Raw genomic sequence first — 18,206 nt, forward strand, 5'->3', positions numbered from 1 at the left:
CAAGATGGCATCTGAAATGAGGTGAGAAATCCTAGGCTTGGGCATTTGACTGGTCAGGTACAGTCAGCAAATAAGTTAACTTCTTTAAATTTAGTGGATTACTATAACTTAACAGTTTTTGGTAAGGTTTTTGTAACTGAACAATTTCAGTGGGCAGTGTCTTTAGTTTCTCCCCTGGAATACTTAGGGCAGCCTATCATTATACTTTTTAAAAATGAATTTCAAATAAGTAAAACAAAATAACAGCACAATAAAAAAAAATCAGTTGTGCTAAGAGAGCCAATTCTTCAAGCATGAGCTTCATTATGAAGGAGATGCTGCCTGGTTTCTGGAGTAAGCAGGACTGAGACATGGGCTATCCTTGGCGAGGGCATTTGCCGCTAACTGCTTATATTCCTATTTGGAGGAGCCTGCAGTTACTGCAGCCGGTCCATAGAAGCAGCTTTGCACTGCTCCTGTGTGTTTGCCCCTGACTACTGCAAGGCTTGGCTGCAAACTGCCTTTTCTGCCTCCCTTGCTAACAAATGGCACCATCATGAAATAAATGCAATATAGTGGCATTCTGAGTTGCATGGAATATTTGACAAGTCTGCTGACTATCCTGCAAACCTAAAAAATCAGGGGTCAGCAACCCTTTTCAGCTGTGGGCCGGTCCACCGTCCCTCAGACCATGTGGTGGGCCGGACTATATTTTTTTTGGGGGGGGGGGAATGAATGAATTCCTATGCCCCACAAATAACCCAGAGATGCACTTTAAATAAAAGGACACATTCTACACATGTAAAAACATGCTGATTCTCGGACTGCCCACAGGCCGGATTGAGAAGGTACTTGGACCACATCCAGCCCCCAGGCCTTAGGTTGCCTACCCCTGTAATAGATCCTTGCTTGCAATATGTCCTCAGCCAACATAACTTGATGCAAGAATGCTAACTAATGGGTATTTAAAACAACAACAACACCATGAAGTTTGTAAGGTGTAATTTTTAAAAAATGGAGGCACATACCTGTCATTGTCTTCTCAAAGGTATCTTAGAATAGTCTGCTTGTTGGGACCATAGAATAGTAGAGTGTTGACTAATCTGAGCTGTGGCAGTTCTCTAGGAGCTCGTGAGAAAAGGGTCTTTCTCGTCACCTGCTATCTGAGTGGTTTCTGGATGTGCTTGCTTTAGAAAATCTTTAAAAGCGCATCGTAAGTGTCTTTGCTGCTGTAAAGTTGGTAGCACAGATTGCATACCCTCCAAATCTCCCCTCTTGCTCTCTGATTTTTTGTGTCTTTGTGCACCGTTTGCTTATTAAAAGAAAATTGTGGGTAGAAGTCATCTTCCAAAACTGCACTTTACCACTTGAATGCTAGTTTTTAATATTGACACTGAAATGTTCTGTCAAATTTGTTTTAGGAAGTGCAAGCAGTGGGAGCAGCAGCAGCTCTACTAAGAACTTATGGGTTAGTGGCTTGTCTTCTAACACAAAAGCCGCTGACTTGAAAAATCTCTTCGGCAAATATGGGAAGGTATGGTTCCATTTAACAGTATCAGTTAATGAATATGACATTGACTGAGGTTGCAAACAGTGTTCACACACTTGGGAGTGGTATGGCTTTAAACACAAACAAACAATAGTTTCACTTAAAATAGCCTAGATTTGAATGTATTACTCATCTCTCAGAATTCATCTCTCAGAACTGAATCTAGACCCTTGACTGTTGAGCTAAAACCTACTTTTCTATATAAAAGAACAAGACAGAAGCAAAAAAATAAAGACTTTAAGACTAGACTTCATACAATAACCTATTATGTGCAAACTATGAGTGTGGAGACCTAATTTTCCATCTTCTGGAGAGAAATGCTGTTTTGTCCAGCTATCAGTCTTTTCTTCTGGAATGTATTTGGCACTTACTCTTCAAGAAACTGATCTTACGTAGTGTCCTTGCATGTGAACAGGAAGCCGGGCCAAAATCTTTTAACTTAAAATTGTTCCCCTACACAGTTATAAACTGTGTAGTAGGCACCAAAGGCTTGTGGGCTATATAACCAGAGGACTTGAGAGCATAAGAGATCTGTTGGATCCTGCCAAAGGCCCTTATGGTCCAGCATCCTGTTTTCACAGGGTGTAGCGGACTCACCCCACTAACTGCCCCCAATTAAATGTAGCAGGCCCACCGCACAGTATGCGAACAAATTTCTTCCATTAAGGGACGCAGGTGGCGCTGTGGGTTAAAGCCTCAGCGCCTAGGGCTTGCCGATCGAAAGGTCGGCGGTTCGAATCCCTGCGGCGGGGTGCTCTCCCGCTGCTCGGTCCCAGCGCCTGCCAACCTAGCAGTTCGAAAGCACCTCCGGGTGCAAGTAGATAAATAGGGACCGCTTACCAGCGGGAAGGTAAACGGCGTTTCCGTGTGCGGCTCTGGCTCTGGCCAGAGCAGCGATGTCACGCTGGCCACGTGACCCGGAAGTGTCTCCGGACAGCGCTGGCCCCTGGCCTCTTAAGTGAGATGGGCGCACAACCCCAGAGTCTGTCAAGACTGGCCCGTACGGGCAGGGGTACCTTTACCTTTACCTAACTGAATTAGGCGGCGCTGTGGCTTAAACCACAGAGCCTAGGGCTTGCCAATCAGAAGGTCGGCAGTTCGAATCCCCGCGATGGGGTGAGCTGCCGTTGCTCAGTCCCTGCTCCTGCCAACCTAGCAGTTCGAAAGCACCTCCGGGTGCAAGTAGATAAATAGGGACCGCTTACCAGCGGGAAGGTAAACGGCGTTTCCGTGTGCGGCTCTGGCTCGCCAGAGCAGCGATGTCATGCTGGCCACGTGACCCGGAAGTGTCTCCGGACAGCGCTGGCCCCTGGCCTCTTAAGTGAGATTGGCGCACAACCCCAGAGTCTGTCAAGACTGGCCCGTACGGGCAGGGGTACCTTTACCTTTACCTATCTTGTGTGGGGCTTGTGTGAGGGGAACTTTGTTTCAGGGAGTCTCAGGCAGGAGTTGATCAAACAAGGAAAGTTTTATTTACAAAAAGAGATTGGTGAAACAAAGCTGGGTTAGGAAGAAGTTAACTTTTACTTAAACTAAATATAAAGATGTCACAGGCTTAAACGCAGTAGTATATGCACATCTTTTCTTAAACTTCAGTTGCTAAATATTGGTCGTTGCACTTCAGGTAAATGTTCCAGCTTCTAGAATAGGTGGTGAAATGCGTAACTCAGTTTCTCTTGTTCCTTTACTTAGTTATGACAGGTGTTTCAGGTAAATACTTTGGACACAGCACAGCTTCCTTCACAGCTTAATGCTCTGTTTCGTGACCTGTTTCATCATTTACCCCCTCTCACTTCTGAGGTAGAAGAGCTCTCCTCGCCTGACGGGAAGGAGACGCAGGGGGTCTGTAGTCCCACAGCTTCTCCCTCCCCTGCTCAGACTCAGCCCTCCAGGCAACTCCTGTCTCCTCACACGGTCCTCATCTCTTCAATATGAGGCTCCTTCCTCTAGCTACAGATATTCTCCGCAGAGCAGATGCTAAACTCACATTTGAACCCACTCTCTTGGACAAACCCATTCCTAATCCCTTTCTCCCACCTCAAACCAAACTCAACCCTGTCTCGCTCCAGCTCTTTCCCTTCTCTATCCCTGTCTCAAGGCTTCCTCAGAAGCTGCTCCTTTTATGTGCCCCCCCATTCTGCTCCTCCCCCCTCTGTGGCCAGCTGACTTTGTAGCCAATCAGAAAGAGGCTCCAACCCTCTGGTGGAACTCTGAGGGACCTTCCATCACATAGGGGCCAACCAAAAGCCTATATGGGAAGCCTGCAAGCAGAATCTGAGTGCAACTGTGTTCGCCTCAGTTATGCTTGCCAGCAACTGATGTAGTGGATTGCATCCAGTTAAATTCTACTCAGAGTAGACCTATTGAAATGGACATACCCAAGTTAGTCATGCCCTTTAATTTCATTTAGCCTACTTGCTGTATGACTAACATTGGATACAACTTGCTGCCTCCAATACGCCCCCAGGGAGTAGAAAGTCTCTAGTTGCAGGTGGATCTTTAATTTTGTTCAGAGTAACAGGTAAGTGTGCATGCTTGTCTTGTTCAAGAAATACAGAAATTAGTTCAGAGTCCATCACTGTCTGGAGGCCCACCAGTTCCCCATCCTGACTTTAATACTACCTCAGGGAATGTTACCAGCTAAGAAGCATATTTTCTTCCCTTTTAAAAAACTGTTTGTCCCATGTTCTTCCATGTACACTCACCTTCAACTGAAGAGACTGGAAGGCCGGGTTAGCAAAAACGGAGTTCCAAGCCTGGCTCCTAATGGTTGAAAGTAAAGCAGATGCCACACTTAAGTGGTGGCAGCAATTGATGCTAAAGTAAATTTTGAGAGCCAGCATCCGGCTAACTTGTTAAAGTTTCAGGGAAGGAGACAGAGAGATGCCAGTGCTCTTTTCTTCTCTATCTACTTTCCAGTAAGGGGCATAAACTACTATTCATGCCCAGCCTTTTCAGGTTATGACAGCCAAAAATAGCAGGCTATCATAACACTAGATACAGGAGGAAGAGGATATGGGTTTGTATGTTTGAACAAAGATGGTACATCTTGATGTAAACAAGAACAGCAGTTAAGCAAAGGGGTGAAAATAGAGACCACTTTAATATAGTAATGCACGAGGATCTCTCACTTGTCAAAGTGTATCTCACCATTTATCTAGAAGACATGGCATTGTACAATATTATAATTAATACATAAGATCAATATTTACAGAGCAAATAGCCAGTTCTGCATTCAGTTAATTTCTAAAAATTCTTGGCAAAACCGACAGTTTCAGCAGACAACAGAATATCACAATCCTCAGGTTTCAGTAGGAAGTGTTCCAAAGTCCTGGAGCCACTTTGCTTTTTTTAAAAAAAGTCTTGGTTCGCAAAAAACAAACAAGTGATAACTGTGAGACAGATGATGGCAGTGTATAAGGGATAACTGCTTCTCCAGATGATGGCAGTGTATAAGGGACAATTTGGTCCTTCAGGTAACCTGGTCATAGGCTTTTTAGGACTTTACACACAAACAGTGGTATAGGCATAAACCAATTTAAGGTGTGTCTAAAAAACTTGGGATTGTGCGCATGTGCACAGTGCTGAACCCAGAAGTGACCCGAAAAGTCACTCAGCACGTCACAGAAAGGGTGGGGTGGGCTTATAAATGCATGGTGCTGGGAATGGAACCTCTGTGCAAAATGCTTGTCTACTGTACTTTGAATGTAGCGCCATAATATACTGGAAGCCAGTGCAGAGCTTTCACCACTGGTGTAATGCAGCTGGTGCAGGGCTAGTGTAACCAGAAGCCACACCCAACATTCTGCACTAGCTGCTATTTCTGAGCCAGCCTCAAGGGTAGCCCCACATAGGGCATATTACAATAGAGGTTACCAAAGCCCACATCACTGTGACCTTAGTATCCCTGTCTGGGAATGGTCATAACTCAATCTGAGGAAAAGCACTTGGCCACTGAGGACGTGGTTTTTGCCATATAAGCTGCCTAAAATGGGCTCGTAAGCTGCCATATAAGCTGCAGGGCTGTTCCCCTACCAGCATCATGCCGAAGCTTGCATGTATCATTCATGCATTCTGATCACTTTCTTGGTGCAACAGTAATGTTCACTTGTTTTTCTTTGCAAGAAGACAGGTGTCATCCACACACACACACACACACACACACACACTAAAAAGCTGCTTTTCTCCTGGCCAGCAAACCTGATGTTGAAGCATACAAATTGCCAGGTCTAATGTGGCATCAGATCATAATGACATAACTGTTGTCTGTGAATTTTTCTCTGGCTGTCCCAGTGCGTGAGATGTATGCAACCTAGTTGCTTACTGATACTTAGGTATTGCCTCTGGATGTAGAGTAGCAAATGATGAAGATGTCAGTTTAAAACCATGACTGTTTCCATTTCTTTTTCTTACAGGTTCTTGCTGCAAAAGTGGTCACCAGTGCCCGAAGCCCTGGAGCCAAGTGCTATGGCATTGTGACCATGTCATCGAGCACAGAAGTGGCAAGGTGTATAAGCCATCTTCACCGTACAGAGCTGCATGGGCAACAAATTTCCGTTGAGAAAGTAGGTGTGACATGCGCTCTCTTAACAGACAGGGGCAATATCTGTGGAGGGGAAGATGCATCTCTTCAAGAAACTGGGAGGGAAGAACTTATCCCTTCAGAAGAGAGATGCCACCTCCTTGACTCTGCTCAGTGGGCCTTGCTGACCTGTTCCAACCTTGATGAATTGGGCTGGGTTTAAAGTAGATGCTGTTGGAAGTGAACTCAACCTGAAACTAAGCCAGGCTGCACATTTCATATCTAGTCCAACAAACAGTTAATCTGGAGTAGATTTGGGAAGGGAAATGCTTTAGCAGTTAGGCCGGCCTCCTACTGAATTATAACAGTGTTAAATAATTTGGAGCAAGTTCTTAAGTGACTCTCCTACTCCAATGTATGTATGGGATGGGCTTCCAAAAATCAAAATAAGAGCTGTATTGGAATTTGTTATCCATGGTTTCTCCAGGGTTCTGTCCTGTGATCTTCTGTTTCCTCCTCCGCCTCATACTCTTGAGTAGCAGTTGGCTGGATATATAACAGAAAGCGAGAGCAAGATGACTGATGGCAGAAAGGAATGCATCCCTTTTAAAGTTTATTTTAGTCCATTGAGAAATGGCTCTATGCTACACGTCCTGGTTGGCAGTCAGTGTGTAACGTACTTACTTTTAAAAAATAAATTGCAGGTCAAAGGTGATCCTTCTAAGAAAGAACTGAAGAAAGACAATGATGAGAAATCTGGCTCTGGTAGGAATCCTGGAGAAAAGAAGATGACTTCAAGCGACAAAGCCAGCAAGTAAGAGCCTGATCCTGGAACTTTTGTGTAACCAGAATTTGTTTGGAAAAAACATGAGCCCAAGTGCTGCTTCCTGTGTTCCCTCTTTTTAAAACAAAAATTAAAAAATGGTTCATTAGCAAAAGCTGGATTCGGCAACCTATATAAAGTATGCAGACTGAGGAGATATGCATAATACTGCTCTTGCTAGACAAGGGGCAAGGAGCTGTGTAATGTTCCAGATACTCACTCCCACCTACTAAAAAACTTCCTTAGTCACCTCTCTGGTTTGAGATTTCAACCTTTTCTGCCCATGTGCATTCAGGAATTTGATAACCATCTATCAATAATCCATCAGAACCAGAAACTTGCTTTTTCTTCAAATTATAGTTATACAGGCAACCCCCGATTTGCTCAAGGGTTGTGTTCTTGGTCCCCATTAACGGCACACATAATCCTGCCCCGTTCCACATTAACGGCACACATAATCCTTGGTCCCACATTAACGGCACACATAATCCTGCCCCGTTCCACTTCCATTCTGCCCTCTTCCAGGTCCAAAAGGACCCACACGTCTGTCACTGCCTGTATATAAAACATACAGTAACAAAGTTATTGCGAATTTTACTTTGCTCACTAACTCAGTCCGTAACTCATAAATTCAATCCATTTAACTTGGTAACTTTAATGGCTATCCAAAGTCCTTCCCACTACTAAACAAAAATTTAGTTTCTCAGAAAGTGAATTCTATACCACCCCTGTTTGTTACCTTTTTTAGGACCCTCTCCAAAAAGGAGGATAAGAAATCCGACAAATCTGAGAAGAAAGAAAGCAAGGATGGGAAGAAACCTGAAGGCAAAGAAGAGAAGAGTGACTATGGATCCAGTTGTCCTGCTCAAGACCCTATGAAAACAGCGGAGGAAAAAAAGCGAATAAGTATGCATTGCAGCTACTCTCCTTACAAACAAATCTCAACCATGTACTTGGGTCCCTACTATATTATGCTATTGCTTTTTATGCTAATGCTTTGAAAAGGATTAGGCTGTATAGTCATACATTTTTGAGGCAGTGAGCTGGTATCACCTAGAGTTTCTCTTAATGTTAAGAAACCTACTTTGAATATTTTAGAGTGGAGTAGTATTAGGCACACTTGACACAAAATGGTGGTGCAGGGGCAGCGCCAGTCAGAAAATGGTGGCATATGAAGGCAGAATTTGTCAGTCAGTTGAAAATTACTGATGTCGCTTTCTAATCTTACACGCCTTTGGAAATTGCTAAATTCTTTGTCGCAGTGTTTTCCTTGTAGCAAGGAGTTCTATGGTTCAGCTTTCCTCAAGCTAAGAACAGACATTTGCACTGGAGGTATTGTGATTTAGCCTCCCCCCCTTTCAGCAGAATTTGCTGATCCAGAAGTTCTAAATGGGGAAAGCCTTTTCTTTTCCACCCTCACATGCTCTCCAAAGTGTTTTTACCCTTCTCCTGTAAATTCTTCTCTCATTCCCCTTTCTCTTGTACTTTATCCACATGCATACTGTAGTGCCAGTTTCTTTCATCCCTCCTGCCTGATTTTTTACTTTCACTTCTTCTATAGCAGCTTCCCTATCACACCCTCTTCCATTCTTATTTGTTTGTTTGCTATTATTTAATAGCAAACTTTTCTCTCACTTTCTAATTTCCTTCAACACTTCCTCTGGCTCCTTCTTCCCTCTTCTCCCTGCTCCTCTCCCCACCCTGCACCCCAAACACTTCTGTCTCTTGGCCACTTTTACTCAGCATGCAAAGAGTTGCTGGTACTGTCCTTGTTCCAGCCAAAAAGCTGTGGCAGGACTGGAAGACAGGAGAGGCAAATAAAGAGGCGTTGGGCAGGCTGTGGCCCTCAAGGCCCACCTGAAAATATTCCAAGGCCCACTGATTAAGAAACATGGATCTAGAACAATTAGCATGGCTTCTTGTAAAATCCAAATCCAAATTAGTTGGCCTTTACATCAGAAAAATTAACTTTAATTTTTTTTTTTTTACATGTTCCTGAAACATGTGCAGACTTAGCAAAATGGCTTTTGTGTTTTTTCTTGTGTGAATAATTAAGCATGTAATTTATCTTCCAAAGGTGTAAAAAGTCCAAGTCATATGGTAGTCCTAGACCAAACAAAAGGAGACCAAGTTCACACCAGGACAATAAGAAGGGGACGGTTTGAAAAAGTAAGTATTGCTCAAAACATTAGTCTGTTTAGGCCCTAATTCAGTTTATGTGAGAGTTGGTTTTATCTGAGACAGAGGAGTGATGGGGTGCTGTGTCACAAAGGAGACTAGCTAACCACAATTAGACTTCTTTCTGAAGCCTAGGCAACTATAAGGCAGCTCTCACAGCAAAGTTTGGAAGTTCACTTGCAAAAGTCTTGATTAAATGCTGCAGTCAAGATTGCTATGCAAGCATCGCTCCTACCTCCTATGCAATTGGCTCTTCTGGAGAAAGATTTGACGGGGGTCTGGAGTAGGAGGCACTTCCCACTCCCTCTTAGAGCCAGTCTTTCTCTTGCTGCCTCTGTAAGCAAACTTCCGTTTCACCTAAGACCCCGTCATAAACTGTTCTTAGTGGGAGTTTGTTCTTTATTTTACAGAGAAAGGGAGCTCTTGGGCATTGGGACCCTTCATAGTCCACAAGAAGCCAGATGACTCTTGGCATGCTGTAAACATGTAAAAGTGTCCCTAATTCTCATATTTATATAAAAACACTTGTCTCCAGCCACCTATGTTAAGGAACAAAGAGCGTTTTCTTCAAGACAAAATGAAGTTCAGAGACTACCGGGGCAGAAAGGACATACTGCCTTTTGAGAAGATGAAGGAGCAGAGAATGAGGGAGCACATTGTTCGGCTAGAGCGAATTCGCCGTGCTGTAGAGTTACGAAGGTAGGAGGGATGCTCAACACTTTGTTGCCATCAAGCTTCTCAGGTGCTTGGGGAAAACAACACCTTGAAGCCAAAACTAGACTCTGGCAGTTGGACTCCTGTTTCCAGGCATCTCATTGGCACTGAGAGAGGCAGGGATGATCCGCAGGATGGAAGTGGCGAATGGGAGGAGGGGTGCTTAACCTTTTTGTCCTCCCAAGTTCTAGACAGGAGAGTTCATGGCAAGCATGTAGTCCTATGTAGCTCCACCCTAATATGATGGTTGCTAGTGGAAGAGCAGAAGAACAAAAGGTGACACCAATGAAGTGCAAGATGTTTCAGAAATCATTACTCACAATGATGTGGGAGAGAAGAGAGAAACTGCAAAGTGCTAAACGGTTTTCTGCCCAAGTGCAGTTACCCCCACCCCAAATTGCACACTCTGGAGGAACCCCATGCCCCATTATAACAAACCCCAGAGCATCCCTCAGAGCAGGTTGATGTTACTGCCATTGTCTGTAGAGAGTTCTCCGCCCATCTTGCTCGCCAAAGCACAAGAACCTGGCAAGTGTATTCTGCAGTAACCTTTTCAGCGTTGCCGTAACCATCAGTCGTGTGACTAACGAAGGAAGTCAAGTCCCAAAGGAACACCTTGTTCACTTGTTGGCCTTGGGCCTAAAAAGGCTGCCTGCAGCTGCCCCACCTTTGAAGCTCCCGCTTTTTGCAGGCGAAGAGAAATTGCCGAGCGAGAGAGAAGAGAGAGGGAGCGCGTCAGACTCCTCCGTGAGCGTGAAGAGCGTGAGCGTTTGCAGAGGGAGAGGGAGAGGCTGGAAATTGAGCGGCAGAAGCTGGAGAGGGAACGGATGGAACGAGAGCGCTTGGAGAGGGAGCGTATCCGTATTGAGCAGGTGGGTTTCCCTCGCTTTTATTTTCTGTTGCTTGCAGTCTGTCCAGCTTCTTTGAAGGGTGTTAGTTCCCTGGTCACAGAGACTCCTGCCAAGTGCTTTCTCTGTCACGTAGAACCCAGGAACTTGTCTGCTTCTTTACATAGTTGAACTTTCTGGGATACGTTTTGGTGCTAAGGTCCAGTTTCTGCCATTGCAACAAAGTATGCAAATTGAGCCAAGTCTGCCTAGTTTTAATTAGCACAACTTGGTCCATCAGTAATGGCATGATGGGAGGAACCGGTGGGGACCATGAAGAAAGAGATGAGTTCAGCTGAATACTTTTTAGTCTTGGATTGTTAGGTTATGTGGTTTCTGAGGAGGGCTGGTAACATCAGCATTGCACTTTGCGTGGAAACCCTTTCAAAACACCAGGCACATCCACTTTGCTGCTCCTTTGGATCTCTTTGAGCTCTTGTACAGTGTCAGTGCTAATTCTGCTACTTCCCCAATTGTAGCTGAAGATCTGTGGCAGGGATGGGGCACCGGTGGTTCTCCAGATGCTGCTGTACTACAACTCCCATCAGCCTCTGCCAGCATGGCCAATGGCCAGGGATGATGGGAGTTGCAGTCCAACCTCTGGAGGGTCAAAGATGTTCCCCATCCGTGTCCTCTGGCCTTCCCAGTGGGTTAACTTCTTCCAGTGCTCTTTAGAGATTCTTTCTCTTCTCCTGGCTAGGAGCGTCGCAAGGAAGCAGAGCGGATTGCTCGCGAAAGAGAAGAGCTTCGGCGCCAGCAGCAGCAGCTTCGTTACGAGCAGGAGAAGAGGAATTCCCTGAAACGGCCTCGGGATGTTGATCACAGGTAGTGCTTTTTTCCTTTTCAGGCTGGATGCCTGCTCCTCTGTCTCATCGGCCCTGACAAAGCACAAAACAAATAAATGTGTGCGGCAGCTTGGAGTCCTAACAGCCGTGTGTCTCTTCCCCACCCCATTAGGAGAGAGGAGCCCTACTGGAATGAAAGCAAAAAGATTTCCTTGGACACAGATGCACGTTTTAGCCATGGGTCTGATTACAGCCGGCAGCAGAACCGCTTTAGTGATTTTGACCACCGAGACAGAGGGCGATACCCAGAGGGTTCCGCAGTGCAGACTTCCTTTGACAGGTATGCTTGGGGATGATGGTCACAAAAGTATATTCTGATGTTGTCATGATTCAGTAATGGAAGGGTGGCCTCAAGTGGAGCAGACTTCCTCAGGAAGTTGTGGACTCTCCTTCATTGGAGGTTTCTAAGCAGAGATTAGATAGCCATCTGCCATGGATGCTTTAGTTGAGATTCCTGCATTGCAGTGGGTTAGAGAAGATGAGCCTTCTATCTCTATGATTCTAAGTGCCCCACAATCATTTTCATCCTGGGATACAGTTTACACCATTCAAATGTGTGTTCCCTTAGTTAGAGAGGACAGGGTATTCTGATTCTTGAAGTCTGATCTCAGAAATAAGTTATTATTACAGCTAGGAAGTTGCTGTTTGTTGCACTTGTGCAGGGGTTGGCAACCTAAGGCCCATGGGCCACAAGCGGCCCATGGGGGTCATTTAACTGGCCCAAGTACCCCCTCCGCCTGCTTGGTCGGCTCCCATGCATGGCGCAGAGCAGAGCAGGGACCGCCTTCTGCAACACCAGCCAGCTTCCCATTGGCTGCAGGAAGTGGCATCTGCGGGACCATGAACCGGGCCAAGCCACAAAAACTTTGCTGATCCCTGCACTAGTAATGGGAAGTGTAGTCCAACAATATCTATAGCAGAGATGGGGAATCTGGTGCCTTCCAGCATTGCTGGATACCAGTTCCCATCAGCCCCAGCTAGCACGGCCAGTGGTCAAAGAGGATGGGAGTTGTGCTCCAACAGCATATGAAGGGCACCAGATTGCACATCCCAGATCTTGGGTAAGAAATAGAAATCAGTGTGCCCTGAATAAAACATAATGACTGCCTTGGATTCTTTTCCCTGTATTTCTGCTGTCTTTTGCTTTCAAAACTGATTTTGTGGGTCTTTCAACCATAATAAAGAATGTGTGTGTGATCTTGGGGGCACCATATTGGCTACCTGTGATAGGCCCTGATTTTCAAGATGATAAGTTTGCAGTGTGATCTGAAGCATGTTTACTCAGGTGGCAGTGGGATTTACTTTGGGACAGAGGAGCGGATCTGGTAGATTTCTGCATGGATTGGCAAAAGTGACTCTCAACTGTTAAACAATAGTAGCAACACAAAAGCTCCCCCCTTCTAAATTAGCTTAGTTCTGCTAGTATCAATTCTATGATTCTGTGATATTGAAAGTAAATTTCTGGGCTGAACATGTGCTTACATTGCTCCTAAGTACTAGCTCTTAAACACTCCCCTCCCGAGCCCTGGTTGGTGGATTTCCGCTTGCAGGCTCAACTTTGTGCTTTACTAGAAGCCCTAGAAGTCTGCCCACCCTCAGGCTACTCCGGTTACTTGCAGCTGTATCCCTAATATCCTCATAATGCAGTCCTCATAATGATAAATTAAGCAGCAAAGCACCTTGGGGTATGGCGGGCAGATGTTGTGCCAGACAGAGAATCAGTTTAGGGAGTGACCCTTAATCTGAAAAACTCTTGCCTTTCTGAACAGGCGGGAACGATTTGTCAACCAAAGTGATGGGAAAAAAGCTCGGCCAACCACAAGGAGGGAGGAGCCTGGGTTTGAAAGATACCCAAAAAGCTTCAGTGAATCCAGAAGAAATGAGCCCCCTCAGCCCCGAAACGAACTCCGTGACAGTGACCGGCGGGAAGTGAGAGGAGACCGCGATGAGAGGAGGACTGTGATAATCCAGGACAGACCTGAGATCCCTCATGGGCGTCACCCACGAGAGGCTGGGACCAACTCATCCCGGGGGCAGAGTTCTTGGAAGGGTGAAGCAGGCATCAACCCTGACAAGCGAGATGCCAGGTGATTCTTCAACCTGGGTTAATAGCTGGGATGTGCAGGTTCATTCCTGTCCAAAACTTGGGGTGGGGCTATGTATATGTGGCTGTGATTCACCAAGACAGAACAGGTATGACTCTGTTGCCCTTTCTTCAACTGGAAATTCTTCAGCGTGTGGGATGTACTGGGTAGAGAGGGAAGATCTTGCTACGTTGCCCTGGCCCATTTGCAGCCTGTCACTTGTGCATCAGCCTGGCTGTGTAAGAATCGGAGTGCTTTTCCTCAATATGTTGGGTCTGTGCCTATTCCATATGAGGCCTTCAGGCTCATTATATTTTGATCCTTGATATGCTCCAACACATTAATACTTAATTTCTAACCTAGGTTTCTTTTAACACACTTCTTTGGGTGCCATTCTTGGCAGTGAACAGCATGACTTGCATGTGCCTAAACTGAGCAAATGCCATGTTAAATGACTGGGCTTCCATGTCATCTTCTATTTTGCATACTGGTGAGCAAATGGACAATACAGGCCCTTCAAGTCACAGTTAGAAAGAACCCTCTTGAGGGAGGTGATGCTTGCTAGGTCTGCAGATTTCCTTGCCAAAAAGGGGTGATTTTCTAAAACCTAGTTGGGACAGGCCAAGAGAGCTCTAGAGTTACTTTCCTTCCCCAGTCAGCAGGAGGCAAACTAGATTGTTTTATATTTTTGGCACATTTAGACTGCAGCCAGTCAGCTAATGGAAACACATATGGGATTGGCTGGAAGTGCACAGATAGTAGGAGAGAATTGTTTGCACTTCCACAATTTGAGGAAGGCATCTTCAGCCCTTTATTCTAAGGTGTTAAGAGGGATGAGTAAAACGGAGCCCCCCAATTCAAGGTGTGAATTATTACTTACTGTACTATGTTGACTCTTTCCTTCCGCAGAGAGAGGCCAGAAAGATCAGGCCGAGAAGTCTCTGGACATTCTGGGAGTCGTAGCAGCGCATCTGGCTACGGAAGCCGGGAAGCAGAGCGCAGTGTGATGGAGCGTGGAAGTGGGGGGCAGGTAAATGGAAGGGGGCCTTTGCTCACTTGGTGGAACGTGGCAGGGGGCCATAATTAACATGCATATTCTGATTAGGAATGTGGCGATTGGTCTTCGTTGCATTTTCTGCAAGGTCACTCGCACAGAGTTAAAGGCAAGGTAGTTTTCATCTGCTAATTTGGGATCTAGTTTCACTTCATTTGTATACCACCTTCTGGCCAAAATATTTGACCCTTTAGGTAACTGATACTATATTGCTACTACGTTCTTTAAAAACCCATCGAAATAATGAAAATGATGAATCACTAAGAGAAGCAGAAAACTGTTCACTTAGTAGCGTGACAAAAACAGAAGTGTCAAAGCAAATCAGTGAGGTAGCCAAGTAGGTTGATGATACCAAATGGTTTGAGATAGCTGAAATAAAAAGGGATTGTGAGGCGTTCAGAAAGGCTCTCTCTAAACTGGCTGAATGGACAGTAAAATGGTTATCATAATTCAGCATAATCAAGTGTAAATTGACAGGCGGTGGGGGGGGAATCTTAACTCTGAATTAATGGAGACTCTTGAGGAATGAATCCCTGGGATCATTGTGGATAGCTTGATGAAAATGTCAACACTGTGTGGCAGCTGGAAAAAGTGGATTTCCTGCTAGGAGTCATTAGGGAAAGAATTAAAAATAGAACTGCCACTATCATACTGCTATCATACAAATCTGGTGTGACCACATATGGAGTACTGTGTATGGTTCTGATCGCCTCACTTCAAAAAGGATATTGTAGAGTTGCAAAAGTTTCAGAAAAGAGCAACCAAAATGATCGTGAGGATTGAGCAACTCCTTTATGAGTAAATGTTACAACAGACAAAAGAAAGGACTTCATATAGTGCATAGTTAACTGTTGTAGTGATGGATACCAATTTGGATGGCTTTTAAAAAGAGAGGTAGACAAATTATTTTTGTGTTCTGCCTCCCCTGTCAAAAGCAATATGATTCTAAATGCCAGTTGCTGAGACTCATAAGTGGGGAGAGCACTGCTGCACTGAGGCTCTGCTTGCTTATAGGCCGCTATGAGAACAGGTGGCTGGACTAGATGGGCTTTGGGTCTAATCTAGCAAGGCTCTTCTTATGTTCTGTGCTCCTGGTGAGTGGATGGCGGCCGGGCCTGGCAGACTTCGTAGGGAAGGAGGAGTTTTGGAGTTTGGATTTGATATCCCGCCTTTCACTCCCTGTAAGGAGTCTCAAAGCGGCTAACATTCTCCTTTCCCTTCCTCCCCCACAACAAACACTCTGTGAGGTGAGTGAGGATGAGAGACTTCAGAGAAGTGTGACTGGCCCAAGGTCACCCAGCAGCTGCATGTGGAGGAGCGGGGAAGCGAACCCGGTTCACCAGATTACGAGACTACCGCTCTTAACCACTACACCACACTGGCATTGAGAGGATGGACCACCAGTGAGGGAGCCCTGCTTGACGCAGCCACAAGGGCAGCCTCTAAAAGCTGTTCTGGCTCAGAGTCTCCTGGGGTGGCCCCCACAAATGGGGAAGTCATTTTATGGAAAAGGCTTTTCCAACTTGCTATGCCCCCAGATTCTTTAGGGCTGAAAAGTCAAGAAGCAGCATTGCAAAGTTTTTGTCCGGCAAGCAGTACAGAATGCACTGTTTCTAACAGCCAAGCTGCTGCCTTTTGACAGGCTGGTGCATTGGGGTGGTCACTTAGCCCAAGTTGGTGACTGCTGTATGATCGTATGATTGGTCGATTGCATTTATATCCTACCTGCTTCTCCGAGGAGCTCAAGGTGGTGTACATGGTTTGCCCCCACTTCAGTTAATCCCCACACAAAAATCGTGAGGTAGGTTAACGTTGCGAGGCAGGTCACCCAGGGAGCTTCGTGGCCAAGTGGGGATTTGAACGCTGGGCTCCAAGGTCTAGGTCTGACATTCTAACTACTACACCACACTAGCTCTCATTTTTTTGTGAGTAAAAGCTTGTCTTGCCAGGCCGATGTTGTCTGCTCTGTGCTTCCTGCCTTCACTTGATTTTGGGAAGAGTGATTATTGTACAGTAGAGTCAGAGCAGATGGAGGGGAATGCTTCACCTTTTCCCTGGAGAGCCACCTTAGGCATCGCACTCTGAGGAGAAATCCTCAACATTAGTGGTTGCTTAACATGGAAGGATGGGTGTCCAGTTGAACAGAAGCCCTCTTTTCCCATCTCCCCACCCACCATAGTCCCTTTTTTTTTCTTCAGAGAAAAAGCAAGTACAAAAATGTGCATTCCTCCTAATGGGCTGTGCAAAGTGCTTTGCATGCTAACCTCTCGTTATATCCAAATTTGAGGTTTTCTTAGTGCAACATCCAAGACACAATGCATGCAAACTCAGAATATCGGTGCAAAAAGTGTACCTATGTGGGTGTTGTCCTTTATAGTCCAAGGGCTGAACTTGAGACAAATTCAAAGTCCCTGATGTAGAACATGATTTGCAGAACATTTCCTGCTTTTGTTGGCGCTGCTCCTCTGAAGTTCTTCCGAAAGAGCTGTGAACCTTCCCTGGATGCACATCTAGAGAAGGCTGTACTGGAGCCAAGTGTGTGCAGCTGTTCTTCCTTTGGGTCCGTTTAGGAAACACAAGTCAAAAGGTGGTGGCACTAGCAGAGTAACCTCCTGTGTCCCTTTCTAGCATTATAATGAAGATCGCCACGTGGTTGAGCGGCATAGCCGTGATGCTGGACCAAGGAAAGAATGGCACGGGCCCAGCTCACAGGGCAGCAGCTATCACGACACAAGGCGGATGGGAGATGGCCGAGCAGGAGGTGGCATGATGTCTCCCCACTCAAGGTACCTGTGATGCTTCTTGCTTCCCCACACCCTAAAATATCACACTTCTGAGGTTGCTTCTAAAACTCAGCTTTACATATAGGGCTGGAAAAGGTCGTATTCAGATCCAAGGAGCACCCACTTGATTGGTGTCCATTAGGACGGTGTATCCCACCCCCTCCCCATAACTGATTCGGAGCCCACTTTGAATTGGCCCTGAGCTCTGGATTTCAGTCTAAAAAAGAAAGCTTCAGAAAAGAAAGCTTCCCAACTTGCATTGGGACACCAAAATCGCCATTTTCTTGACATGGGTGTGAGGAATGTGGAGACATGGTAGCCCCTATAAGAGGGGTGTAACTCTGCCACATTTCAAGCAGGTGGTTTACTTTTTTACTCTGGATCACCCCGGATCTCTGAGGCAATGCAGGATTGGGTACTCTGCCCCCACTGCTGGCACAAATCTGAGTTGCCCTGATTGAGGATGGGATTCAGTGCAGACTTTGGAACTCTGTTCCTAGAGAGGTTGGACTGTCCTTCTGTCAGCAGGTGAATACAGTGGTGCCTCGCAAGACGAAATTAATCCGCTCCACAAGTCTCTTCGTCTAGCGGTTTTTTCGTCTTGCGAAGCACGGCTATTAGCAGCTTAGCGGCTTTAAGAAAAAGGAAAAAAACTCGCAAGAACTCGCAAGACGTTTCGTCTTGCGAAGCAAGCCCATAGGGAAATTCGTCTTGCGGAACGACTCAAAAAACAGAAAACTCTTTCGTCTAGCGAGTTTTTCGTCTTGCGAGGCATTCGTCTTGCGGGG

The 18,206-nt window shown here is 45.7% G+C and overlaps 1 protein-coding gene across 1 annotated transcript in view; it reads left to right on the top strand.

Moving 5' to 3' along the window:
• Positions 1-18,206, top strand: part of SLTM (SAFB like transcription modulator) — a 39,645-nt gene that overhangs the window by 19,994 nt on the left and 1,445 nt on the right. Inside the window, exons 9-20 of the mRNA XM_079953207.1 lie at positions 1,401-1,513; positions 5,944-6,093; positions 6,755-6,864; positions 7,622-7,779; positions 8,951-9,042; positions 9,587-9,750; positions 10,457-10,637; positions 11,353-11,477; positions 11,610-11,777; positions 13,267-13,584; positions 14,491-14,611; positions 17,264-17,421. Of these exons, the coding sequence (XP_079809333.1) occupies positions 1,401-1,513; positions 5,944-6,093; positions 6,755-6,864; positions 7,622-7,779; positions 8,951-9,042; positions 9,587-9,750; positions 10,457-10,637; positions 11,353-11,477; positions 11,610-11,777; positions 13,267-13,584; positions 14,491-14,611; positions 17,264-17,421 (1,858 nt within the window). The remainder of the gene's footprint in view (positions 1-1,400; positions 1,514-5,943; positions 6,094-6,754; positions 6,865-7,621; positions 7,780-8,950; positions 9,043-9,586; positions 9,751-10,456; positions 10,638-11,352; positions 11,478-11,609; positions 11,778-13,266; positions 13,585-14,490; positions 14,612-17,263; positions 17,422-18,206) is intronic.

The sequence above is a fragment of the Podarcis cretensis genome (genome assembly GCF_951804945.1).
Source record: "Podarcis cretensis genome assembly, chromosome: 14".
Classification (NCBI taxonomy): domain Eukaryota; kingdom Metazoa; phylum Chordata; class Lepidosauria; order Squamata; family Lacertidae; genus Podarcis; species Podarcis cretensis.